Source organism: Podarcis raffonei, chromosome 2 (genome assembly GCF_027172205.1).
Source record: "Podarcis raffonei isolate rPodRaf1 chromosome 2, rPodRaf1.pri, whole genome shotgun sequence".
NCBI lineage: Eukaryota > Metazoa > Chordata > Lepidosauria > Squamata > Lacertidae > Podarcis > Podarcis raffonei.
Window position 1 is genome coordinate 10,452,028 of NC_070603.1, and position 27,005 is coordinate 10,479,032.

Here is a 27,005-nt window from a genome sequence, read left to right on the forward strand (position 1 = left end):
GGGGGGTGGGGTGACGGCTTCGCGCACGCGCATTGGCGGCGCTCCGTGGTTGTGCGCCTGCCGCCGCCATCTTGGTAGGGGCAGGAAAGAGATGCAAAGGTGAGGGGCTAGAAAAGCAAGTGATGAGGAAAAGGCTCGTTTAAGGTATACATTACCGCCTCCCCCTCGCTTTCTGAGGTGTTTCCGAGGAGGTCTGCTTGAGGTGTCTGCCGCAGGGGATGGGACAACCTGTGGGCCGCTATTGGACTCCAGCTCCCATTAGCCGCGATGGTTGACGGGAGTTGTAGTCCATTGGAGGGTCACTCCCCCCCCATCCCCGATTCACTGGTGAGGGGTCGCCTGACAGAAGCCCCTTGGTCCTTCGCTGAATTGTCAAATCAGAGGCGCCTCTGTTCAAGCTCCTTCATCCTCTGATTTAGGAAGCGCTGCCTCCTAAACCCTCCGGATTTGTTGGGAGGAACTGGGTTATACCAAGAGGAAAGCACTCTGTGTATGCTTAGCAGCATCCTGTTCTTTCAGCATTCTGAGCTTCGATTCACAGTAGGCCATGGGCATGGCCTGCAATGACCAGATGCAAAGGAAGGAAGGCTTTGCCTTGTACCTTCCACTTCCACAATGGTATGATTCTGTGTTGAAAGTCCCGCATTGCAGGTGGTTGGACTGTCCATTGGGGACGCTTCCAAAATCTACAACTCTGTGATTCTTTTTTATTACCACCATCCAATCAGTTACCACACTTTACAGTGGTACCTCGGGTTACATACGCTTCAGGTTACAGACTCCGCTAACCCACAAATAGTGCTTCAGGCTAAGAACTTTGCTTCAGGATGAGAACAGAAATTGTGCTCCGGCGGTGCAGCGGCAGGAGGAGGCCCCATTAACTAAAGTGGTGCTTCAGGTTAAGAACAGTTTCAGGTTAAGAACGGACCTCCGGAACAAATTAAGTACTTAACTCGAGGTACCACTGTATTTCAGAAGGGTTGGGGGGGGGCTATCCCTGACATGCTCTCCTGCATTACTCAACAAGTATGAGGAACCTTTGGCTTTCCAGATGCTGATGGACTACAAAACCCATAATCTATGACCAGTGGTCAGGGGTGGTGTAGTCGAGGCTTTTCCAAACTTCGGTCCCCAGGGTTTTTTTGGAATACATTTCCCATCATCCCTGGCCACTGGTCCTGCTGGCTAGGGATGATGGGAGTTGTAGTCCAACAACATCTGGTGGTCCACGGGTTCCACATCCCTGATTTTCTGCAATCTGCTCTCATATGCTTTAAACCTTCACTTCTTAACCTTGCATATTGATCTTTATTGAGTGTCATTTTGTGTATTTTCATCTCTCAAGTTAGGTATGCTTATGGATGCCTAGATATTTACTTCCACCTTGGGACAGCTCAGATGCAAGTTGTCTGGTTCCTTGTGTGGTATGTGCAGGGCCGGATTTAGATGAAGAGAGGCCCTAGGCTACTCCACTTGTGAGGCCCCTCCCCACCCTCACCCTCACAACTAGAAGAAAATGGAAGTTTGTTATAAACAAAATTGAGTGGAGCCAAGGATGGTGGGTATTTAAAATTCTACAATTCACAATTTCTCCTCTAAAGGACATAATATATTATTGTTAAATACCATTGTAATTTTTAAAAATGCATAAAATTAACACTGAAAAACTTTTGCAATAACTGAACTTTACAAACGTTTTGTGGGCAGGCCGCAGGCCTCTTATATACCTCATATAAATAAAAATTATTATTATTATTATTATTTATTATATACCTGCTGGGATTGGCAAGGCATCTGCCCCTCACCTGAATCTCATAGCTCTCCTGTAGCTGCCTCTGATTAGTTATCATTTAACTCTTGGGGGAAATAATTAGCATCAGACGTCATGTGCATGGAAGTTGCCAAACCAATTAACCAACTAGAAGGAGTACTGTTAATAGCACCAGTTTTCCTATAACTTGATATTGCTGGATAGTTTTGATGAACTGCAAAAGCATTTTTAGCTTTCTGTTGCCACCCTGGAACTTTTTTTTATTAGTGCCACTTTGTTTTGTACGATTCCTTTCAAATGAAGGAAAACAACTTTTCTGCTTGTATATGTTGATAATATAATTTTGGTTACTGAGGACAAACAAGATTGTACAAAAACAAGGTTGGGTGCAGGCCTGGCCAGGACATAGGCATCCTGACTGTGACAAAGGTGATCTGTGTGCTTGCTTGCTTGCTTGCTTGCTTAACAGGTGTCAGGAACTTCAAGGTCCCTGCTCTCCCTTCTTATGGACCTGGAGACTCCAATAGAGAGCATTCCATGTCAAGAAGGAGGGAAAGTGGGCACTCTATCAAATGAAAGGAACAACAACAAAACTTTATTAGCAAAGCCAACAGGCCACAGCTGTACAAGAGTTAAAAGTAAAAATAGAGATAAAAGGAGGAAAAGAACAGGCAAAAGATGGTCCGTCGGATGAACAAGTCTGTCACTCAGATGGTGGCCCTCAATTTCGCAGCTCTCTCGATGTACCTCGCGACCTTCTCTGTTATCTGACTTTCCGTATCAGATAATAGAAAATACAGTGTAATGTCTGATGAACGGCCGGGGTTGGAGAGAATGAGTGGAGTAATAATCTCATTCCTTAGGTCTTTGTAGAGGGGGCAAGAAAGAAGGACGTGAGACACTGTTTCCGTGTTACCATCTCCACATGGGCAGAGTCGTTTTTCAAATGGAGTCTTTTGGTAACGACCTTCGAGTACAGCAGAGGGAAGAACATCCCATCTAGCCAATGTAAAGGCACGTCTGTATTTCGGGATGGTTAGTTTAGACAAGTATGAAGCTGGAGAGTCAAAATGAGAAGGGGGAAAGTAGGTATACCATGGGCACAGTTTCTTTAAGATGGTCAGGTTGTTTTGTCGTTCGATGTCTTTCAGGCGCTGGCCTATTAGACTCTTTGCTTTGATGAGGCCCATTGATAATAGGGACTGTGAGTGCAGACCGCATGTAAGGAGTTTTTGATGCACGGTTTTGAACCACTTGCTTTTGTGAGAGTCTTGCATTACTAAAGGCAGTAGACCAGGTGGATTCAGATTAAGACGAAGCCAATAGTTGAATGTTCTCTGCCAAGTCCGAGTTTCCACAGATGGAAGGCAGGCCTCGAGTCTTAATGCTGCGTTGGGAACACAGGGGGGGACACCGAGAATCTGCCTTAGAAATTTAGACTGGACAGACTCAAGACTGGAGCAGTGGTTCCCCGTCCAGATTTGGGCCCCATACAGTAACTGCGCCAGAGGTTTTGCTTGATAAACTTCAAGGGCTGCTGGGATGTATCTGCCCCCCTTCGTGTAGAAGAAGCGGGACAGCATCTTGATACTTTGAGCTGCTTTTTCTTTGGCACATTTTTGATGGACATCCCAGGACCCAGTCGACTGGAAAACGATACCCAGATATTTGAAGGCTTTGACTTGTTCAATTGTCTGGTTATCCATCCTCCAGCTATACTGTCTGTGTTTCCTTGCAAAAACCATAGTTTTGGTTTTCTGATAGTTTATTGCAAGTTGCTCTCTCCTACAGTATGCTGAGAATTCACCTATGAGCCTATTTAAGCCTATTCTTGTTCGGGATAGGAGTATCGCATCGTCAGCGTACAAAAGCACTGATATTGCTTTGTCAGCCAGTTTGGGGGCGTGGAAGTCCGGAGATGACAGACAGTTAACCATATCGTTGATGTAGATGTTGAATAGAGCTGGGGCCAGGATGCAACCTTGCTTGACCCCCTTACTGACAGAAACTGGTCCTATAAGATGGCCGTTTAACGAAGTTCTTACATGCAGCACCGTGTCTTTATACAAACGGCTCATCAGAAATAATAGTCTTTTGTCTATACTTGATGTGCTCAATTTATCCCAGAGTCTTACACGTGGAATTGAATCGAAAGCAGCCTTTAGATCGATAAAGGCTGCATATAACACCCCACGGGATTTTTTGGCATATTTGTCAATTAGATAGGCTAAGATGAAGCAATGGTCTATGGTGGATCTGCCTTGCCTGAAACCCGCTTGCTCTTCCGCTAGAATGGCTTCAGTTTCCAGCCAGCTAGTTAGCTTGGTATAAAGATGTTTGGCATATAGTTTGCTCGGTATAGGCAGAAGGCTGATTGGTCTATAACTTGCCGGGTCTGTCATGGGTCCTTTTTTATAGATTGGGATAATTATTGCCTCAGACCAACCATCTGGGAGTAAACCCGTTGAGTCGATCCAAGAAAATAAAGACGCCAGCAGGGGGGCCCACCAGCCAATGTTGGACTTCAGAAGTTCAGCAGGGATGTAATCATTCCCTGGGGCCTTGTTGTTCTTTAGTTGTGCGATTAAATTCTCAACTTCCTTCGCAGTTACTGGTGGCCAATGAGGTAGGTCCTCCAATTGGATGCATAGTTTGTAATGTTGGGCTTCCTGGTCATAGAACAAAGATTGAAAATGGCGCAACCACTCCATTGGTTCCACTGTACAGATGGAATTAGTACGCTCCTGGTCCAGTAGACCAGATATGGTTCGCCAAAAACAAGTAGTATCTTTCTCGTGCGATGCCTTAACCAAACTGTGCCAAGCGGCTCTTTCAGCTTCCAATTTCTTTCTCCTTAGTAATTGTTTGTAAGACCGTCTCAGATAAATATAAGCGTTAAGTAGGGGGGCAGTCCCTGATTTCCTGTATCTCCAGTAGGCTGTTCTCGTTTGTCTCCTTGTTTGCCTGCACTCCAGGTCAAACCAGCTAGCTCCGTCCTTTGCCCTCTTTGTAGCGGAGCAATGTATCACTGTTGTTAAATGGGGTTTCAATCTTTCCAAAAGTAATTTAAAGCGTTCCATGATCGCAGCTACTGAATTGCCTGATACGATAGCGGAGCGAATACGCTTTAACTCCACTGACTGAAGAAGGAGGGTTAGATTTTCATTCAGTATTGGGGACCATTTAAGTCTTTTGGGGGCAGGTATAACCAAATTTGCAGAAGGTATATATTGTGGCTCGGCAATAGAATAGTCAAAAGGCCGACCTGCAAGCTCTAAAATTAGAGGCAGGTGATCACTCAGAATATTGTGGCCCACTTGGAACTTCCTTACAAAGCTGTGAGCAAATCTTGAGATTAAGATATAATCTATAACGCTTCCCCCAGCCTTGGAGAAATGGGTATATTCCCCGGGGCGGTCCCCCTCTATATTGCCGTTTAATATCAGCAGTTCCCTCCGTCTGGCAGCCTGCACCAAGCAGAGACCTGAGAAATTACTTCTGCTATCTTTGGACAGTCGTGTCGCGCCAATATCCGTCAGTTCTTCGGGGTCCATAAATTGGTTGAAATGAGTGTATAGACTGTTGTCATCTGTTCCTATGCGAGCGTTGAAGTCTCCGCACACAATGGTCAGGGCAGACGGGTAAGTAGATTCGAGAGGCTCTAAAAACGCCTCTAGCTCAGCCCATGTAGCCTTGACAACGGGGTTTTTTTGGCCTGGGGGAATATAGACATTGACCAGCAAGAGAGTAGTTCTCTTGAAGCTAAGTAGAGCGGCTGTTGCTACAGAATTGCAGCTAGGTAGGGCTGTTAGAGAATGCGCCAGCTCCGTGGAAATGAAGCAAGCTAAGCCACCACTAGATCTGCCGCCCCTCTGAGATGGAGAGGCAGGCAGGTAGTGGCAGTTATACCCATTAAGAAATATAGGGTCATTCTGCCATGTCTCCTGAAAGAAGATGATGTCAAATTGCTTAAGGTAACACAAAAATTGTTGGTTATTTTTCTTGACGTGCCAACCCGCGATGTTCCAAGACAGCACTTTTAGGCCCCGGGCCCTTCAAATGAAAGGGCAGGAGTTACATGCAGCAGGGTCTTTTCACTGGTGGTGCCCATTGTATGCCTCACTCTTTCCCAGACCTGCTCTCTTTTGGCCTGCATTTTGGAGCTTTATAATTTAGGAAGACTTTGGAAGAACTGGTTGACAAGTCTTATCAGATGCTGATGTATGAGCGGATTTTATTTGATGCTATTCTGTGCTTCTGGCGCACCAGGGTTTACACCAGCGTTATAGAGTTGGCCAGGATGCTAGAAGGGATACATTTTACAAGCTTTCTCCATTATCTGCACAGCAGGGGGTGTTCAGTCCACAGTGCAAAGGCTGAGCCGAAGCATCGCCTGCTGGCTACCTGCTTTCAGCAATAGGGATCGCTGTTTGGTAGTACCCAATTGGTTAGCTGTCAGATTCTAGAACTCCCTATTGGTGGCTCTTAGGTAATTCACAAAATACAGTCCTGATTTCCAATAAGTGCCCCCCCCCTTATTTCCATAACAAGTCCTTGAGTCTGTACTCTGAATGGTGACACCAGGGACCCAGAAGGTTCAGGTCTTGTCAGTCCAACCCCCTACACAGTCTCATCAGGGCTGACCTTAATGCAATTGGGCCCTGCGGGCCGCTCCTAAGAAGGCCCCTGCACCAGGGCAATCTAGATTTTGCAGACTTTGGCTGTGAACTGGGGGCCTAGAAATAATCAAGTTGTGCCCCACTGCTTCAAATTGGGCCCCACTGGCTAGCCCTGAGTCTAATAGTTGCTGGGCCTGAGTTGCCCTGCCCTTGCATGAAGTCTTGGGTTTACAATTTTGGGAGAGGGGAGACTGCGGCACTGGGGAGCGGGCAGGCAGGTGAGGCCTCCTAGATTTAGAGGCCTGAGTTGCCCTGCCCTTGCATGAAGTCTTGGGTTTACAATTTTGGGAGAGAGGAGACTGCTGGGGAGTGGGACGGCTGGCAAGGCCCCCTAGATTTAGAGGCCCTAGGCTTCAGCCTACTTACCCTATACATAAATCCGGCACTGAGTATGTGTTAGGAGAAGCAGACGCATCTGAAAAAATAGCTTCTTATTCAAAAAGTCAAGCTGATCAATCAGAAGCTGTCACATGATCAACTTGGTCTTTGTCTGCTACTGTACAGGGTAATGGTGGCATCTTGAGTGTACTGATGCATCAGGTGTAACCTGCATTGCCCCAAAAAGCATCCCTGATGCCCAACTCTTACCTGAGCTATCCTGCAGTTGCAAGAAGGGATTGTTCGCCCTTTGTTCAGGGAACTGTTAAAAAAGAAATAGATCTACACGTAGGGTGATAGTCAATCAAATAATACTTGGAATAGACCCATCAAAATCCTTGGGCTCAAATTCAGTATTATTTAACTGGATAGCACTCTTATCTTTTTAACTGAGAGTGAAGAGTGACACATGTTCTAATCTAGAAAACCCACCACTTTGTCACAACTTTAAAACTCTGTTGTTGAAATATCCCTGCCTTAAGTGAACTGCGAGGAAGGAGAACTACTACATAATTTGCTATAAACACAAGACTAGGTGCGGGACAACAGTAACAGCCAATAGCAATTTATTTTATGGCTCTGCAAGTCAGATAAGGCTGAGGACATCCTGTGCTACAGGACACAAACTGAATCACTTAACAAGAATTGCACAATCCTTCAGTTAATTTCAATATTCCTTACTCCAGGGCTTCCTCAAAGTCAGTTGGTGAAGCTTTTCACTGCATGGAGGGAAGCATATTGCTATTATTTTTGTTAAATTTGTTAGTCACTTTATCTTGTTCAGGGCAACACTATGTGACTTACAATCAAACAAATAGAGATTCAGTTGTTGATAAAGCACAGGCAACCCTTTTCTTACATACTGCCCCTATTAGATGAGAATAGGAGATGTAGAAAAATTATAGGCATACACAGCTAATGCTTCTATTGGCAAATATGGTTGCAAGTGCTTTGTTTGGCATCTCAAAAAGCCCTTAGCAGGACTCATCCTGAACTTTTAGGGCTAAGCAAAACAAAACAAACTAGCTCAGTACCTGAAATAAATTGCTTTTCTGACATGAGAAGCACACCTGCCTGGTTCATACGTGTAAATCTCCACCCCCATGGGGGTTGTCAACCCACTAGTGAGCGTTTCAGGATTCCAGGTGGGCGGTAGGGGGTTCTACGGCCCAACTGAATCCATGCTGGGCGGTAAGGAAATTTTACCATCAAGAAAGATGCATTAGTGGGCGGCAGGTATAAAAAGGTTGACTACCCCTGGTGTACATAATGATACTTGTCAGTGTATCACAGGTTATACTGCCTTTGTACTTTGTCCCTGAAATCAGTGGAGATCCGTGCAGGATTGAGCAGGTAACCATAGCAATTGGGCGTAATGTCTGCTGTCCTCAACCCCCTCCCCCCCCCGCCACATTCCAGTGACATGGGGAAATAACCTCTGCAAGGTGATCTATCTGTGTAAGAGTTTTCACAGCTAACTAGAGCTTGGTTTTAGACGAGACCAAAGGAGTGGATTTAATGCTCTTTCTGGAATGATCTCTCTGAGGAAAGCAAGGAAGTCGTCCTGAATACTATTTGGAGAGCAGAGGGCTGCTGGACACCAAAGGAGAGTCACTACAGAGAAAAACCAGAGAGAAATATCAAAGAGGTCCGGTCAAATGAGTGGCACTTTGGGTGATAAAACCGTCAAGCTACAACCAGGGCCAGAGGGAGGTGGCTCTAGTAATCATTAGGGTGGTATAGAATGTGATGGTTGGCACAGAATTTATTATCCTGAAAATATCAATTTCCATTTTTTTTTAAAGTAAGTGTTTAACCTTTGTGGCTGCAAATATACGCTTTAAAGTGGTGTGTGCACTTGGAGCAGGATAAAACCTTACTGGTGTCTGCCATTTTTAGACGATAGGGTGAGGCGAACTTTTCTGAACTGTAATAATGCAAGGAGGGGAGGGATATTCCTTTAACGCTACGATTCTGTTACCTGGAAGTAAGTCACATTGAATTCAGTGGGACCTGCTTCCGAATGAACTTGCCTGTGATTGCACTGTAAATTAGCATAGACAAGGGTTGAGGGAGCTAGTTCCTTTTTTCAAAAGTACTAACTTTCCCCAAGGGACGCGGGTGGCACTGTGGGTTAAACCACAGAGCCTAGGGCTTGCCGATCAGAAGGCCGGCGGTTCGAATCCCCGCGATGGGGTGAGCTCCTGTTGTTCGGTCCCAGCTCCTGCCCACCTAGCAGTTCAAAAGCACATCAAAGTGCAAGTAGATAAATATGTACCGCTCCAGCAGGAAGGTAAACGGCGTTTCCATGCGCTGCTCTGGTTTCGCCAGAAGCAGCTTAGTCACGGTGGCCGCATGACCTGGAAAAACTGTCTGCAGATCTGGAAAAACTGCAGATCATACTTGTCTGTGGACAAACGTCGGCTCCCTCGGCCAGTAAAGCGAGATGAGCGCCGCAACCCCAGAGTCGTTTGTGACTGGACTTAAATGTCAGGAGTCCTTTACCTTTAGCTTTCCCCAAGTAAAAGTAAAGAGTGATGTTTCAGATCAGGAACATGGTATAGATTGCAGTGTATTCTGGGGTATATAACACACCAATGAAATGATATACCTTTTATTTATTTGTTCGTTCATTCATGTAACAGAAATTGTATACCAGTTCATCATAACTATCTAGAAATGTTTTACAAGATTTTGAGGGTGATCTGACTTACTGCTTCATGTTGCCCAGACCTGCAGAGACCTGCATAGGAGGTGTGGCTGACAATGGCAGAACATAATGCCCTGTTGTGTCCTGCTTTGGATAAGGTGGCGGGTGAAGAGTTCCTGCAGAAAGCATTCCAGATCATGCTTGAGGAAGGTGTAAGGAAAGGGATGGATGCCTCTGAAAAGGTAAGGCTTTCAGGGCTCATTCTCCCAACATAATCTTGGGGGTTGTTCTTATGTAATGGTGTATTTATCCAGTGCTTAATTACTGGCATAACGTGAGGATGGGACTATGTTATTTGGCTTTCAAGCATTTATGTGAATGCCGCCTGAACTTTTCAATACGAACTGGCCAACCTGTTTCCTTCCTTGTTAGGTGTGTGATTGGAAGGAACCTGAGGAGCTGCAGCAAATCCTGGACCTGGATCTAAAAGACGGAGGGGAGCCGCAGGAGAGATTGCTGGACCGCTGCCAGGATGTTATCAGATACAGCGTGAAGACATGTGAGTGCCTGGCACCAGCAGCTTATTCGTGAAATAGCGTAGTTCTTGCGTGTGGAGTAATATGTAGTTCCTGCTCCAGTTAGGTCTTGTTTCCATGGCCTGAAGCAGCAAAACTGGATGCTTCTCATGTTAAGTGACCTGATAACAAAGCTGGCTATTGCCTCCAATGTAAAGAGACATGGATTTAATATAGCCTATATATGCGCAGTAGCCCAAAGGCGATGAAAATTGTCAGCCAAGGGGCTGTGGCTAAAACACCCTGGAATTTGCTGTCCTTGTAGACATGAGGTCAGAATTCAAGACAAATATATCTGGTTATGTAAATATGTCCTAAAGGAAAAAGCACGTTCTGGCATCTTTTCAGCAAACAGAGACAGCAGCGTTCCCATGATGAGAGGCAAAGTACAGTGGTACCTCAGGTTACAGACGCTTCAGGTTACGGACTCTTCAGGTTACAGACTCCGCTAACGCAGAAATAGTACCTCGGGTTAAGAACTTTACCTCAGGATGAGAACAGAAATCACGTGGCGGCAGCAGGAGGCCCCATTAGCTAAAGTGATACCTCAGGTTAAGAACAGTTTCAGGTTAAGAACGGACCTCCAGAACGAATTAAGTTCTTAACCCGAGGTACCACTGTAATAAGTGCTTCAGAAAACAAGCGTTTTCTAGGGTTGGGTGATATATCGTCCAAAACTGGTTTGAAGTCCATAATAACGGTTTCAGAATTTTTGACCTGGCAATATATTTCGAACCATGATGTGTGTGTGTGTGCGTGCGCGCTATGCAAAAATCACAATGTGGGGAAAACTGTGAAGCCAGCCAATGCCTCTACATAGCTCCATCCTTATTTCAGACATTGCGATATATCAGTATATCGCGATGTTTAGCTGGTGATATATCACGATGTTGAAAACCAGATATTGCCCGGCCCGAATGCCTTCCTGCAGTACCTTTCATTCATGCCCTGTGTAAAAGAGTGTGTTCCCCACACACCACTTCCAAAAAGAGAATTGTATTTGGTATGATGTGATCGTGCTGTAGACTGATCCAAAGTAGCTTCAGTTCAGCATAGCTACACACTCTCTTTCTCTTTCGTTCTCAGGTCACCCGCGATTTTTCAACCAGTTGTTTTCAGGACTTGATCCCCATGCTTTGGCCGGACGGCTGATCACAGAGATGCTCAACACCAGCCAGTATGTGTTTGCACTTTTCAGATGAAACCATGGCGTTAAAATAGGTTGCAGTGGCTCTTTTGGGCTCAGTATGGATTATAGTTTTTAAAAGAGCTGAAAATGGTTAGATTGTGTAGATTAGGGTGTTTCTTCCTAGGGTCTACCCACATATTTCTTTTGTCCTCTGCGATCAAACAAGGTTTGCAGGTTCTTGAAAGGCAGAACTCTTTACCAGAGGCAAAAGTGGTGTTAGCGTACATACAATATTTCCCCCCAAAGAGCTTTCAACTCTGAAATACATATCTTTTTATGTATATATTTCTATCCTTATCCCTTTCTATATACAGTCGTACCTTGAATCCTGAACAACTTGCGAGTCGAAGGTTTTGGCTCCCAAACACCGAAACCCGGAAGTGAGTGTTCTGGTTCATGAACGTTCTTTGGAACCTGAACTTCTGACGTGGCTTCTGCAGCTTCCGATTGGCTGCAGGAGCTTCCTGCAGCCAGTCGGAAGCCATGCCTTGGTTTCTGAACGTTTTGGAAGTCGATCGGACTTCCAGAATGGATTCTGTTCGACTTCCAAGGTACCACTGTATCTCTATCTAGCACTTTTGGGGGGTTAAAAAAATTGAGGTGCCAGTGTTCATATATGACTAGAAGGGCCATGGGTATCTACACAAAATGGCTGCCATGGGCAGCAAAAAAGAGGTTCATGGTACTCTGTAGCGGTCAGTACCGTCACAAAAGCTTCTCCCCAGTGTGGTGTAGTGGTTAAGAGCGGTGGACTCGTAATCTGGTGAACCGGGTTCGCGTCCCCGCTCCTCCACATGCAGCTGCTGGGTGACCTTGGGCCAGTCACACTTCTCTGAAGTCTCTCAGCCCCACTCACCTCACAGAGTGTTTGTTGTGGGGGAGGAAGGGAAAGGAGAATGTTAGCCGCTTTGCAACTCCTTAGGTTAGTGATGAAGCGGGATATCAAATCCAAACTCTTCTTCTTCTTGTTTCCCTCTTACTAATTCCATCCTTCATCCTGGAAGGAAGAGAGCATAGCAGTTTTCTAAGTGAGCCACCTCCTGTGATGCAGGCAAACTACATATTTCTGATAACGCAAAGTTGTGGGGTAGAAACATGACACAGTTGTATTCACATATTCACATCCATGGCAAGGAGCAACTGTTAAGCCAGAACAGCCCTAGGTAAGTCCTAAGGTGGTGATGTCATAGGACAAGACATCATGCTTGCACTCCCCCACCCCGCCAAGCTAAAGAGATAGATGTTGGCTGTCAGCACCCATGCAGTTCCTCATATCTGGTAGTTTGTTACATATATTCTGCACGCTGCATTACTTAAACGCCCCACACTTTTCAGGGGGAATCAGTAGGACTTACGAGCAGGTAAACATGCATGGGATTGCACTGTTGGGCTCTGTTGTGGAGGCATGGCGTTTTCAGAGCACTAAAAATTCAGAGTTTTTGTATCCGGGGAAATGGAGTGCTTCCTCCATACTTCAGAGAGCATGTCTGTTTATAGTGTAATTACTGTATTTTTTGCTCTATAAGACGCACCAGACCACAAGACGCACCTAGTTTGTGGAGGAGGAAAACAAGAAAAAAAATATTCTGAATCTCAGAAGCCAGAACTGCAAGAGGGATCGCTGCATGGTGAAAGCAGCAATCCCTCTTGCTGTTCTGGCTTCTAGGATAGCTGTGCAGCCTGCATTCGCTCCATAAGACACACACACATTTCCCCTTACTTTTTAGGAGGGAAAAAGTGAGTCTTATAGAGCAAAAAATACGGTATCTATCCCTGCGGAATGAGACTGTCAGAATAGTTCAGTGGTAGAACTATGCCCAGGTCATTTTGTGAACCATTTTACTTTCTTTTGTTTTGCTTTCTTCATTTTAATAATATTTTTTTCAGCGGCTGTGTGCTAAGGGATGAAGTTCTCATCTATTAGTCCAGTATAATTCCTTGGATTCCTGATAGGCCTGCCAATGTCCCTCCAACCATTCGCCAACCGCTCTTTACTTCCTAGGCACCTTTCCTAGGTGAAACTCCCCGATACCTGCTTGTGACTTACAATTGCAGGTATATGACTTGGACCAAAACGTCATCTCGCCTTGTGTTCTAGGTACACATATGAGATCGCTCCTGTGTTTGTATTGATGGAGGAAGTGGTTCTGAAGAAGCTGCGGGAGCTGATTGGCTGGGAGGAAGGGGATGGGCTCTTCAGTCCTGGTGAGTGATATTCCTTTCTGCATGTTCTAGGTCAAATCTGCAGCAGTACCTTTACAGAGGGCTGTATATTGTCCACTTGAAGCAGATTTAAGCCCACCTGGATAATGGTCTGAAATGATGGGATTTGCAGTCAAATAACATCTTGAGGCCACCACAATGGCTATGGCTGCCTCTGGTCTGCAACTTGTTGCACCAAAAACAACTTCGAGTTTTGCTTTAGGAATCCCATACTAACCTTTATATTTGACATTATAATTGCCATTTATAAGTGAAAGCAGGCAATCTTCATGCTGTCTCTTCTCTGCCGCTTCTGACTTTGCATGGATTCTTGACTACTTGCCTATTTTATTCTGGTTTTGCTAGTAATGGGGATGGCTAAGCAGCCGGTTAAGTGTTTCACTGCTTCCCTATCCGCTGGAAATCTTCTTTCATTCCTCCTCTCAGAAGCCATTGTCCATTTGTAACCTTCACAGCCATGAAGGCTAGGAACTTGCTCCCTTGGGTTTTTTTGTTGGTTTGTTTTAATGGAAGCTGAAATCTGCACCTGATGATACATTCTGCATCTTTGCTGTGCTCCTACAGAATTACGGCATACACATATACCTGGCTATGAGCGCATTAAATGGCATAGAAATAGAAATAAATAACCTTAGACCATGATTTCTCTGGGCTCTTTTTTTGCAGGAGGCTCAATCTCAAACATGTATGCCATGAATGTGGCACGATACCACCGCTTCCCAGATTGCAAGCAGAAGGGTAACTGGGCAATACCAAAACTGGCAGTGTTCACTTCGCAGGAGGTATGCTATTCTCCTGAATTGTTCGTTTGTCTGTCTGTTTGCTGCCTGATATTTGACTGTGCTGCAGCCTTTCCAGAGGCCACCCAAATGGAGGGAGGACCAGGTGCACAGCCGGGGAGTCATTTTGGACTCACAGCTGTCCATGAAGGCTCAGGTCAATTCTGTGTCCAGGGCAGCTGTCTACCAGCTCCGTCTGGTACTCAGGCTGAGAACCTACCTGCCCGTAGATTGTCTTGCCAGAGTGGTGCATGCTCTTGTTATCTCCTGCTTGGACCACTGCAATGCGCTCTACGTGGGGCTACCTTTGAAGGTGACCCGGAAACTGCAGTTAATTCAGAATGTGGCAGCTAGACTGGTGACTGGGAGTGGCTGCAGGGACCATATAACACCGGTTCTGAGAAACCTGCATTGGCTCCCAGTACATTTCTGGGCACAATTCAAAGCATTGGTGCTGATCTTTAAAGCCCTAAACGGCCTTGGTATACCTGAAGGAATGTCTCCACCCCCATCATTCAGCCCAGACACTGCGGTCCAGCTCTGAGGGCCTTCTGGCGGTTCCCTCGCTGCGAGAAGTGAGGTTACAGGGAACCAGGCAGAGGGCCTTCTTGGTAGTGGTGCCTGCCCTGTGGAACACCCTCCCATGAGTTGTCAAGGAAATAAACAACTACAGTGGTACCTCGGGTTAAGTACTTAATTCGTTCCGGAGGTCCGTTCTTAACCTGAAACTGTTCTTAACCTGAAGTACCACTTTAGCTAATGGGGCCTCCTGCTGCTGCTGCACCGCTGCTGAATGATTTCTGTTCTCATCCTGAAGCAAAGTTCTTAACCCAAGGTAATATTTCTGGGTTAGCGGAGTCTGTAACCTGAAGCGTATGTAACCTGAAGGGTATGTAACCCGAGGTACCACTGTACTCTACTTTTAAAAGATATCTGAAGGCAGCCCTGTTTAGGGAAGTTTTTAATGTTTAATGCTGTATTGTGTTTTTAATATTTGATTGGCTGGGGAGTGGCTGGGGAAACCCAGCCAGATGTGCGGGGTATAAATAATAAATTTATCATCATCATCATCATCATCATCATCATCATCATCATCATGGAACTCACAGAACACAGTTTCAAAAACCTGCCCTAGTCCATAGTTAATGCCATTCCCATTTCCACTGTGTGTACTTCTCCTTTCTTGCATACTAGGACAAGTGAATGGTTGTTTGAGAAAGCTACAGTCAAGCAATTTAGTTGAGATCATAGAATCATAAAATTGTAGCATTGGAAGCAACCCTCTAGGGTCTAGTCCAACCCCCTGACAAATAGACATTCTGTTGTGGCAACCATAACCTAGGTTTAATGCCTAGGTTTGATGTATAAACTAGCCATTTGATGCCTAGTTTATGTGTCTGAGTTTCTAGCACTGGTTATGGGTAGCCACGACTTCTCCAAATGTATACACAGCTTCTGTATTATCCCAGACAAGAACAATTCCAGCACTGGTGCATATGTGTGGGTGTTGTGACTGTGGCTTCAGCCTTGCCCAGACCTCAAACCTGAGGTCTCCTTGGAAGTGGAGCAGGGGGAAGACTGCTGTACACGTTCTCAGCTGTAGGGCCTTTGCTACAGCCATGCTATCCTCAGGCTGTTATTTTAAGATTACCCAGCCCTGCATCACCTATAAGTGAAGAAGCCAAGTTACTGATTAAGTCTGCCTAGTGGAAGGATTGAGAAATCCCAGTGTTAATATTAAGTTTGGATTAGTGAAGGATTAAACCAATATTCTAGTATAATGTTTTATTTCAATTCTGAGCTGCTTACTAGTGGTTTCGCTCTCCCCTGCTGCTTCCTCTTTACCATATACTTCTTTTGAATAAATTATTTAATTGGATTTCTGGGACGGGCTGATATCTGCACGCACTCAAGGGCTGCTTAACCTCACACATGGCTTTGGCTGCTGGGGCTACACTGGGAGAGCAGAGGGGAGACAGGCTCAAGTTGTCAAGAAGGAGCCTTGGAATGCAGCCAGCTGTTCCCCTACTTCTTTCCCCTGCCCTATAATTTTTATATTTATATTTAATATTTATATTTTAGTGTATTTTTGGTTTCTATGGAAGCCGCCCAGAGTGGCTGGGGAAACGCAGCCAGATGGGCGGGGTACAAATAATATATTATTATTATTATTATTATTATTATTATTATTATTATTAAATTTTCTGTTTTACATTTTAGAGTATTCATTTAAACAATCTTAAAGGATCAATGACTTCCCTTCTTCTCTCTCCATGGTTCATTTTGCACAACAAAAATCCCTGCATATTTTATATAAACTAAACCATTCAGTACCTTGGTTTGCATACGCTTTGGATTACAAACACGTCAAACCCAGAAGTGTGTGTCCCGGTTTGCAACCTTTTTTTGGATGACAACCCATTTATTTATTTTTTGATTATGAACAAAAAAAATTTGGAGGCCCCATGGGCGAAAGTGCGCCTTGGGTTACAACCTGTTTTGGTTTACAAACAGACCTCCGGAACAGATTATGGTTGTAAACCGAGGTACCACTGTACAATGGTAACTCAGGTTAAGTACTTAATTTGTTCCAGAGGTCTGTTCTTAACCTGAAGCACCACTTTAGCTAATGGGGCCTCCTGCTGCCGCCGTGCTGCCGGAGCACAATTTCTGTTCTCATCCTGAAGCAAAGTTCTTAACTCGAGGTAGTATTTCTGGGTTAGCGGAGTCTGTAACCTGAAGCGTATGTAACCCGAGGTACCACTGAATTCCATTATTACATCCATCAAAATTTATTTACACTGTTCGATTTATCTTAATGCTGCCCATGCTTTCAGGTGTGCACAATTTCCCCCCATATAATCAATAAACATTTCCCAATCTTCTTTAAACATATGTTCTTCTTATTCTCTTATTCTATATGTTAAGTCTGCAATCTGTGCATATTCCATCAGTTTAACTTGCCATTCTTCTTCAGTTGGGACCTCGCTCATTTCCCATGCTGTTCCCCTACGTCTACATATTTTGCCCATTTTGAACTTACAATATATTGTTGAATATTTTGCTGATATTTGCATGTGGCGTTTTAAGGATTTCTAGCTGCCTTGAGTATCATAGCAGTCATTTCCATATTTGTATCTATTTATACCATATGAAAGCTTTATGCTAATACATGGTGTCCTCGTTTGTCCTATAGCGTGCCCTGTTTCCCGGTGATGTGCCACCCTAGCTTAATTGTGCTTGTGTTTGTCTATAAAATTCATTGATTGCTTGTTGTTGAGTTTTCTTAAAAAAGCACCCTCAACACTATTTATTAATCAATAACATTAAATAATTATTCAGGAGGGGGGGAGCTGCATGGAGCTAAGGGAAATCACTTCAAATGGACCCCAAATGATCAAATGGTATTAGACCAGGGGTCAGCAAACTTTTTCAGCAGGGGGCCGGTCCACTTTCCCTCAGACCTTGCAGGGAGCCGGACTATATATTGGGGGGGGGGGATGAACAAATTCCTATGCCCCACAAATAACCCAGAGATGCATTTTAATTAAAAGGACACATTCTACCTCTGTAAAAACACACTGGTTCCCGGACCGCCCACAGGCCGAATTTAGAAGGCGATTGGGCTGGATCCAGCCCCCGGGCCTTAGTTTGCCTATCCATGTACAGTGGTACCTCGGGTTAAGAACTTAATTCGTTCTGAAGGTCTGTTCTTAACCTGAAACTGTTCTTAACCTGAAGCACCACTTTAGCTAATGGGGCCTCCTGCTGCTGCTGCGCCGCCGGAGCACGATTTCTGTTCTCATCCTGAAGCAAAGTTCTTAACCCGAGGTAATATTTCTGGGTTAGCGGAGTCTGTAACCTGAAGCGTATGTAACCCAAGGTACCACTGTATTAGACAGCTTCCAATGGAGGTATCAGTCCATGGTGGCTGATGCCCATTGGTGCTGCTAAGGCAGAAGCCAGGAGGCCAACAGGAGGTGGCGCCAGAGAGCCCATGACACGCAGAGCCAACCAATTCTAGGTTGTCACCATCTCCCTCCCTGCTAAGTTCTATAAGGGCAAAACTGAGACTGCAGAGGTGGGAGCTGATAGGCAGTGCCACCCAGTGGGCTGGTTGTTAGAAGACCCAGAGATGGGTGTTTGCCGAGAATAGGCTATGGTTGGTGGGCCAGTGTCTTATTAGCCCCAAATGGACCAGCCTCTGCTAGTATCCTAGGTCAAATCTGTGTCCAGGGCAGCTGTCTACCAGATCCATCTGGTATGCAAGCTAAGACCCTATCTGCCCGCAGACTGTCTCGCCAGAGTGGTGCATGCTCTGGTTATCTCCTGCTTGGACTACTGCAATGCGCTCTACCTGGGGCTACCTTTGAAGGTGACCCAGAAACTACAACTAATCCAGAATGCGGCAGCTAGACTGGTGACTGGGAGCGGCTGCCGGGACCATATGATACCGGTCTTGAAAGACCTACATTGGCTCCCAGTACATTTCCGAGCACAATTCAAAGTGTTGGTGCTGACCTTTAAAGCCCTAAACAGCCTTGGTCCAGTATACCTGAAGGAGCGTCTCCACCCCCATCATTCTACCCGGACACTGAGGTCCAGCATCGAGGGCCTTCTGGCGGTTCCCTCTCTGCAAGAAGCCAAGTTACAGGGAACCAGGCAGAGGGTCTTCTCGGTAGTGGCGCCCACTCTGTGGAACGCCCTCCCACCAGATGTCAAAGAGATAAACAACTACCAGACTTTTAGAAGACATCTGAAGGCAGCCCTGTTTATGGAAGCTTTTAATGTTTGATGTATTACAGTATTTTAATTTTTTTTGGAAGCCACCCAGAGTGGCTGGGGAAGCCCGGCCAGATGGGCGGGGTATAAATTATCATCATCATCATCCTCTAATTCCCTCTTTTTCTGGCTTCTCTTCCAGTGCCATTACTCCATCCAGAAGGGAGCGGCTTTCCTGGGAATTGGCACAGACAACATCTACCTTGTTGCTGTTGATGAAAAGTGAGAGCTTCCATCGGAAACCCTTGTGAGACTTGACCTGGCCCGGGTCTCCTGGCACTGCCAGTGGACCATCTAATAAAATAATTTGCCCTGAGACATGATACTTACCTACCAAATGCACCTTTAACAGATGCCTCCCCTGGGAAATACCCAAGGACAGAGATACCATTGCTTATCGGTGTTTTTCTTTTTCCTTTTGTTTCCAGATTCCCTCCCCCTTCCCCAATACTTAATGGAAAATTACCGTATTTTTTGCTCTATAAGACTCACTTTTTCCCTCCTAAAAAGTAAGGGGAAATGTGTGCGTGTCTTATGGAGCGAATGCAGGCTGCGAGGCTATCGCAGAAGCCAGAACAGCAAGAGGGATTGCTGCTTTCACCTCTTGCTGTTCTGGCTTCTGAGATTCAGAATATTTTTTTTCTTGTTTTCCTCCTCCAAAAACTAGGTGCGTCTTGTGGTCTGGTGCGTCTTATAGATAGAAAAATACGGTATAACCCCATAGACAGGTACACAGTGATTTTGCAGCTAACATAGGAGCTGATAATGGAGGATAGAATTTAGCACCTTGAAAACCAAAGATTTATTTTTATTTCTCTTCTAGTCCTCAAGAAGGAAAAGATGTTTCCCTCAAATTCTTTCCAATGACAAAAAGTTCCGAAAAGGTTAAGGTAGTGCATTAACACAGGGCCTAGAATTGCATCAAGAAGTCCTTAAGCCACTGTGTCACTTTGCACATTGCCTTTGAAATAAAGTTGGCAGAGATTTAAAACAGGCCTCCGAAGAGGTGATCCATTCAGATCATCCTTGAGTGGTTGATCTGCACAAGCTAATGTAGAACAGGTATATGTGGATTTTGCCATTTCGGATTGCAGGTAGGGTATCTTTTTCTCATTAGGAAAAATATCTTCCCGGATGTGGAAAAGCAATGCTTCACAGAGAGGGCTAGCCTAGAACGCCTTCCCCCAAAGGCAATAGTTTTCTGTGTGCACAGGGAATTTTGAAACAGGGAGGCATTTGTCTACGAGATTCTATACCTGCTGCAGCCTGAAATAGCACATTCCGGGGCAAACACACACCACACGATTCTGCTCCTTGCATAGGTTGGTTCTAGAGGTGGATTGTCTCAAGGCTCACTTCTGCCACTGCTTTCTTTCTCCTTCAGGGGAAAAATGATCCCTGCTGATCTGGAGAAAAAGATCAACCAGGCCAAATCTGAGGTAGGTTTTCTCCAGGCGGTGAAGGGGGCAGAACTGGGAGCACAGGACATTTTCCTTCACGATGCTCCACTCTATTTCTGAGGACTTGCCTACTTACACCTGAAGGAGCTTCACCACCCCCATCGTTCAGCCTGGACATGGAGGTCCAGCTCCGAGGGCCTTTTGGTGGTTCCCTCACTGCAATAAGTGAGATTACAGGGAAACAGGCAGAGGGCCTTCTCGGTAGTGGCGCCCGCCCTGTGGAGCGCCCTCCCGTCAGATGTCAAGGAAACAAACAACTCTCTGACTTTTAGAAGACATCTGAAGGCAACCAGTTTTTAATGTTTGATGTTTGATGTTTCATCGTGTTTTTAATATTCTGTTGGGAGCCGCCCAGAGTGGCTGGGGAAACCCAGTCAGATGGGCGGGGTATAAATGATAAATTGTTGTTGTTGTTAACAGGGGTGGCTAACCTGTTACCAAACATGATCAGAGAGAGACATACAATGGGGGGGGGGGATTTGTGTTGTTGGGAGACACAACATCCTTGTAATGTTCACAGAAAATCAGCTCTAGCCAACCCAGACTGCTCTGGCTGCTTGGTAGGGGGTTGGACTCGATGGCCCTTGTGGTCTCTTCCAACTCTATGATTCTATGATTCTATGATGGGAGTTGTAGTCCAAAACTTCCGGAGGGCACCAGATTGGCAAAACCTGCGCCAGCTATACTTCCCGTCTGCCAATGCCTGCTCCTGATGTTCTTCTTTTCCAGAGGGCATTCCCCTTCTTTGTCAACGCCACCTGTGGCACCACCGTCCTGGGAGCCTTCGACCCCGTGGCTGAGATTGCGGAAGTGTGCGCACGGCACAAGATCTGGCTTCACGTTGATGTAAGTGCGGCACGCTGGGGGTTTGGTGCCCTACAGATCCTTGGGGATGGCAGGAGGTGCCTGTTATAAGTGTGTGTGAGAGAGAGAGAAAATGGGGAGGGGTGTGTGTGTTCTGTGTCTTTTAAACCCTGAATGCCACCCAGATCAAGGATAGAAGATGGTCCTTAGAGACAGGTGGTCCACTTCTGACATATTGGCAGGTGAGGTGGCTTTCCTATCAGGGTCCCTTGCTCCTCCCTCCCCAAAACCTCTCCTGAAGTAGCATTCAGGGAGTCGACAGGAGCTGCAGCCGAAAGGTAAAAGCAGCTGTTTCTTTCTGCACACACAGAGCGACCTTTGTGTACATACACAGGTCTCTTTGGATCTTGACCAGTGATTCATGTCCATGGAATTGCTTTCTGGTGTCATGTGCAAAAAGTAATGTCACGATCATTTCCCCCATGCAATTTTATTTTTTTGGTCCGAGGATGATCTTACAATCCTGTTCCTTTCAGGATGTAGTTGCAAGATTTGCCCCATGCAGAGGTGCAACAACTAACCTCCTAGGATGAATTGTTCTTTCATGTCTCTGCATTAGAAGCGATTGCGTGCTGCAGATGCAGGGATGCAACAGACTAACCTGCCTCTATTGAGGACAGACCAGAGCGGTGAATCAGTTGTGCATAGATGTAGCAGGCAACCTGCTCTTTAGGGCGATTACTGTTTAATTATTATCCAAGAGGTAGTAGGGTGGAAGAGGGACAAAAATCAAGGCAGGGAGGAAAAGACCGGAAAGAAAGGTTGAATGTATTCTTTGTATCTGTTATCATTCCAACTAAGTCCAGCTTTTGGGTTTGGGGGCAGAATTCAGTGTCTTCAGATGCTTTCAACTGGAGCTTGTGATTGCCCTCAAGTTTCTAGCCCTTAAAGACAGGCCCTTAAAGGTAAAGGTAAAGGGACCCCTGACCGTTAGGTCCAGTCGTGGCCGACTCTGGGCTTGCAGCGCTCATCTCGCTCTATAGGCCGAGGGAGCTGGCGTACAGCTTCCGGGTCATGTGGCCAGCATGACTAAGCCGCTTCTGGCGAACCAGAGCAGCGCACGGAAACGCCGTTTACCTTCCCGCCGGGGTGGTACCTATTTATCTACTTGCTCTTCGTGCTTTTGAACTGCTTAGGTGGGCATGAGCAACGGGAGCTCACCCTGTCGCGGGGATTCGAACCGCCGACCTTCTGATCAGCAAGCCCTAGGCTCTGTGGTTTAACCCACCGCCACCTGCGTCCCCTAGACAGGCCCTTAGAAATGCCTTAACTGTTGGTGGCATAGGGGAAGTTGTGGGTCTCTCCCACAACCAGCTCTCGTGCTCAGTAGATATGCCACAATGAAACAGATCAAATGCATAAATGGGGGTAAGACTCCCATTCCATCACTGGTCAGCTATCCCTGGAATTATGCTCTTCAGGTATTTTCAGATTGGGATTTCTGACTACATGAGCACCTCGTTGACATACTTTGCCCAGATGGGTTCTTAATGACCGATACGCCTCTGTCACTCTCTTGTAGGCTGCATGGGGTGGCAGTGCCCTCATCTCGCAGAGGCACCGGCACCTTCTGAATGGGGTCGAGAGGTAGGCAATATTTACTCTTGAGTGGGCTTTGAGCTATATACCAATGGACCGGTGATGCAAGGGCTGGAAGGTTGCATCCCAAAAGCAAGGAAGGATTAAGGTAAAGGGTAAAGGGACCCCTGACCATTTGGTCCAGTCGTGGCCGACTCTGGGGTTGCTTGCTCATCTTGCTTTTATTGGCCGAGGGAGCTGGTGTACAGCTTCCGGGTCTTGTGGCCAGCATGACTAAGCCGCTTCTGGTGAACCAGAGCAGTGCACAGAAACACCGTTTACCTTCCCGCCGGAGCGGTACCTATTTATCTACTTGCACTTTGACGTGCTTTCGAACTGCTAGGTTGGCAGGAGCAGGGACCAAGCAACGGGTACACACCCTATCGCGGGGATTCGAACCGCCGACCTTCTGATCGGCAAGCCGTAGGCTCTGTGGTTTAGACCACAACGCCGCCCGTGTCCCACAAGGAAGGATTGGACTCTCATTAATAAAATACACACGAGGCTTGACCAGCAAGACTCTGGGAAGAAGTGCCAATAATAATCTCTCCACCCCTTGGCCCAGGTCATTTTATTTACAAAAGAACTTTTTACACAGTGTTCGTAAGAACCAATCAGATTTCCTCTGAGCATTTCAAAAAAACCAACATGGGACAAAGTTAAAGTTAAAACTACAAAGAGCTAATTTGAGCATGCATACATTCTGGGGTAAATAAAACAGGACTAAAGGAGGAATGCATTCAGCAACCCCGGAGGTCATAAATAAGCAGTAAACATGAGAGGAAGGATGGCCAGGAAAGATTAGGCATCTTTATCACCTGCATGTGAAACTCTGTTTCCTGGCCCTAAGATCTACCTAAAGATTAACAAAAGCTACATCAAAGTAACCTGTTATCTTTATGTACTGAGGGTGCCTGGTCTGTGTTTCAGAATGCTTATACGTGCTTGTCAGGCATAGAGAAATGGGCAGTAGAGAAAATGGCAGAGATGCAGAGGCTTGTGGGATTTGATCAGAAATTGTTGTCTATGACCCAAGCCCAGTCAACACAATGCTTTCATTGCGGACACAATGGCTTATTCCATTTTTCATAATTCCTCATAGCAATCCCACCTGACCCCCACATCGGAAATGCGGATGGATGGGCTGGTGAAGCAGCTCAGCATATACCCAAGCAGCCAGTCTCGAGTCAGCAACTTTATATGGGACCAGCCGGGTGAAATCCCTACATACTTAATCCCCTGCTGATTTAGAATCATAGACTCATAGAGGGTCGTCTATGAATCTCAGCTAAAGCAATCCATGACAGATGACCATCCAACCTCTGCTTAAAAACCTCCAAGGAAGGGGAGTCCACAAGAGTTCCACAAAATGGCGGGCAGTTCCCTTGCCTGGCAAGCTGGCACAGGGAGCAAGGAGCCCTGGATCCTGCCATAACAGGTCCCTGGTGCCCTGTGACAGGTTGTATGTGAGGCTGCTGGTTCAGGGCCAAATATCTCGGCAGCCCAATAGCTTTCAGATAAGACACCTGCCCTGGTAAGCCACTACTTGTCACTGGCCTGATTCATGTCCTTCATTGTTATCTACTGAGTTGAATAGAATCCAAAAGGCAGCAGTCTGATTGGTTCTAGAACAATAGGATTCAGAATGCAACAGTCTGATTGGTCCTAGAACAATAGGATTCAGAATGCAGCAGTCTGATTGGTCCTAGAACAATAGGGTCCAGAATGCAGCAGTCTGATTGGTCCTAGAACAATGCAGCAGTCTGATTGGTCCACAGGAGCCACCCAATCCAGCTCCAGGTGGAAGTGAATCCGCAACCTGATTGGCCTGCAGGTGAATCCCAGAATAAGCCAATCACGTGGGGCCCATTGTGTAAATAATGTATATAAAGCAGACATTCTGGGGGAACTTCCATTCCTCCTCACCACTATGAGCTGAATAAAGAGCATAAAATCCACTCTCGACTCCAAGTATATTTCATTCATAATATTACTGTCAAGTCCAGGGCATCATTTTGCAACAGGCTGCTGCTGGGGTCCAATTCCAGGATGGGTCAAAGGAACCAGTGCCAGTAACAAGGCAGGCTGGAAGTCAGGCACTAGATCAGGCTGCTGGGGTCCAATTCCAGGATGGGTCAAAGGAACCAGTGCCAGTAACAAGGCAGGCTGGAAGTCAGGCACTAGATCAGGCAAACATGCATTGGGCAGGGAGGGGGGTCAAAAGCAGGAGATGCAGTCACAGATGGCCTGGAGGTCAGAGATGGGGCTGGTCTCATTGAAAGAGGCTTGGTACAGCCTGGCGTGGTTTCTAACAGTTATGAAAATATTAGCATACACAAAGCTGTTGAGTTTTTGACCAAGAAAGGCATATGTTTTAAAGGTTTAGCAAAGTTTCATTTTTTTATTTAAATGAGGCCAATAACTTCCAGACTCTGCTGGCAAGATAAGCCAGCATTTGGAATGCTTGATATCTGAACAATGAACGATGATGATTGTCAGGGTACTGCCATCGGTTCAGGAGGGAGAGAGGAAAAGCCGGATGGATTATAGAGAGGCCCCAAAGATCGTGGGAAGCAGCTCCTCCTCGGCGGAGGAGAGTAACCACGACTCCAGTGGAGAGGAGCTGCAGGGCTCGGAGGAGGCGAGGCGGTGCCAGGACACCTTGTCTGGGCAAAGCGGGGAGGAGAGAGGTCCTCCGTTACCCATGCCCTCCCTGCGCAGTAGGCTTCTGCGCAGAGAGGGGAGGCGCAGACTGGGCGTCAAGAAATTACTTTGCTGGGGAAAGTTTAAGGACCGCCCACTCACGGATTCTGCCAGTGAATGAGCCAGCCACGGGAGAGTGACTCTCTGGACAGATAAAATTTATTTTTGCATCAAAAGCAAGGCTTCACAGCCGAGCAACCCCTTGGAACCTTTACAATGATGAAGGATGAAACTTGGGCTCCTTAACCCCCTGCAGAAATCTGCAAATGAACAAAACCGAAAAAAGAAGAAGTTTTAATTTATGACAACAGCATATAGTTTCCTTAACTTTCGTGTGTGTGTGTGTGTGTGTGTTTTACAGATAGGTGCCAGACACTCAGGGTGAGCGAATGTATATTGCTGTTGAGCATGACAAGTTGGTTTTGATGGAAAGTTTTTATGCATCTACATTCGCTTGTGAATTCAACTGACCATCTTCATGCTGTGGGCTCAGATGGCAGTGCCCACACCAGTTCTGCAGCACAGAGGGCACTCTGAGCTGACAGAGTCTTGCCTGGGAGACCAGAGTGCTGGTGGCACCACTCCTGCCTGAAGACCTCCACCAGCACCTTACGGTTCCAGTGGATGTCAACAGCCACATACAGTATATGTATTGATCATTCCAAACAACTGTGAATGCCTAAAGAGCCATTGGTGAATGTTGATACTGTTAGCATTTGCCTGAGTCTGTCCAAACAATAGAGGAATAAGTAAAATATATATTTGGGGCATTCTCAAAATTCACCCAGGCCTGTAAGCCCTGACATGTGAAAGTCAAACTGACAGACATTTCCTTCTGGAAAAGCCTTGTTTACGTTGCAATATTGCATTTTCTTCTCCCCCAGTTCGCTCCCCCTTCCCACAACATTGCTTTGCATTTTCTTGCATCTTAGAATAGGATATGTTCCATGTCGAAACAAGCTGTGATAACTTTGTTCTTCTGTTTCCCTACACAGGGCAGATTCTGTGGCTTGGAATCCCCACAAAATGCTTATGACTGGGCTGCAGTGTTCTGCCTTCCTGCTCCGAGACAACTCCGTAGGTATTTGGGCTGGGGATGATTCAGCTTAAGGAACTGGCCTAATGCCATGTGAGTGGCAAGGAAGGGGGGGGGAAATGAAGAAAAGAGAAGGTTCGGAGAAAGGAGTATCCCACCCACTTTTTGTTGGAATGTTGAGGGTGTCAGGAGAGGATATATTGTTTATTAATATCCTTCCTAACTTGTGCTATGGGACGCGGGTTGTGCTGTGGGTTAAACCACAGAGCCTAGGACTTGCTGATCCGAAGGTCACCGGTTCAAATCCCCGCGATGGAGTGAGCTCCCGTTGCTCGGTC

At 46.1% G+C, this 27,005-nt stretch overlaps 1 protein-coding gene across 5 annotated transcripts in view; it reads left to right on the forward strand.

Moving 5' to 3' along the window:
* The first annotated feature begins 16 nt into the window (after positions 1–16).
* Positions 17–27,005, forward strand: part of CSAD (cysteine sulfinic acid decarboxylase) — a 34,189-nt gene continuing 7,200 nt past the window's right edge. Inside the window, exons 1-12 of one of the 5 annotated variants that reach the window (XM_053373153.1) lie at positions 72–99; positions 8,375–8,476; positions 9,568–9,720; positions 9,911–10,037; positions 11,140–11,230; positions 13,341–13,447; positions 14,132–14,247; positions 19,169–19,248; positions 20,411–20,465; positions 21,216–21,332; positions 22,873–22,937; positions 26,627–26,708. In XM_053373153.1, the coding sequence (XP_053229128.1) occupies positions 9,595–9,720; positions 9,911–10,037; positions 11,140–11,230; positions 13,341–13,447; positions 14,132–14,247; positions 19,169–19,248; positions 20,411–20,465; positions 21,216–21,332; positions 22,873–22,937; positions 26,627–26,708 (966 nt within the window). In that variant the 5' untranslated portion in view covers positions 72–99; positions 8,375–8,476; positions 9,568–9,594. Of the gene's footprint in view, positions 100–468; positions 619–8,374; positions 8,477–8,531; positions 8,633–9,567; positions 9,721–9,910; positions 10,038–11,139; positions 11,231–13,340; positions 13,448–14,131; positions 14,248–19,168; positions 19,249–20,410; positions 20,466–21,215; positions 21,333–22,872; positions 22,938–26,626; positions 26,709–27,005 lie in introns of those variants that run through there. The other 4 variants (XM_053373149.1, XM_053373171.1, XM_053373160.1 and 1 more) reach the window with 4 other exon arrangements.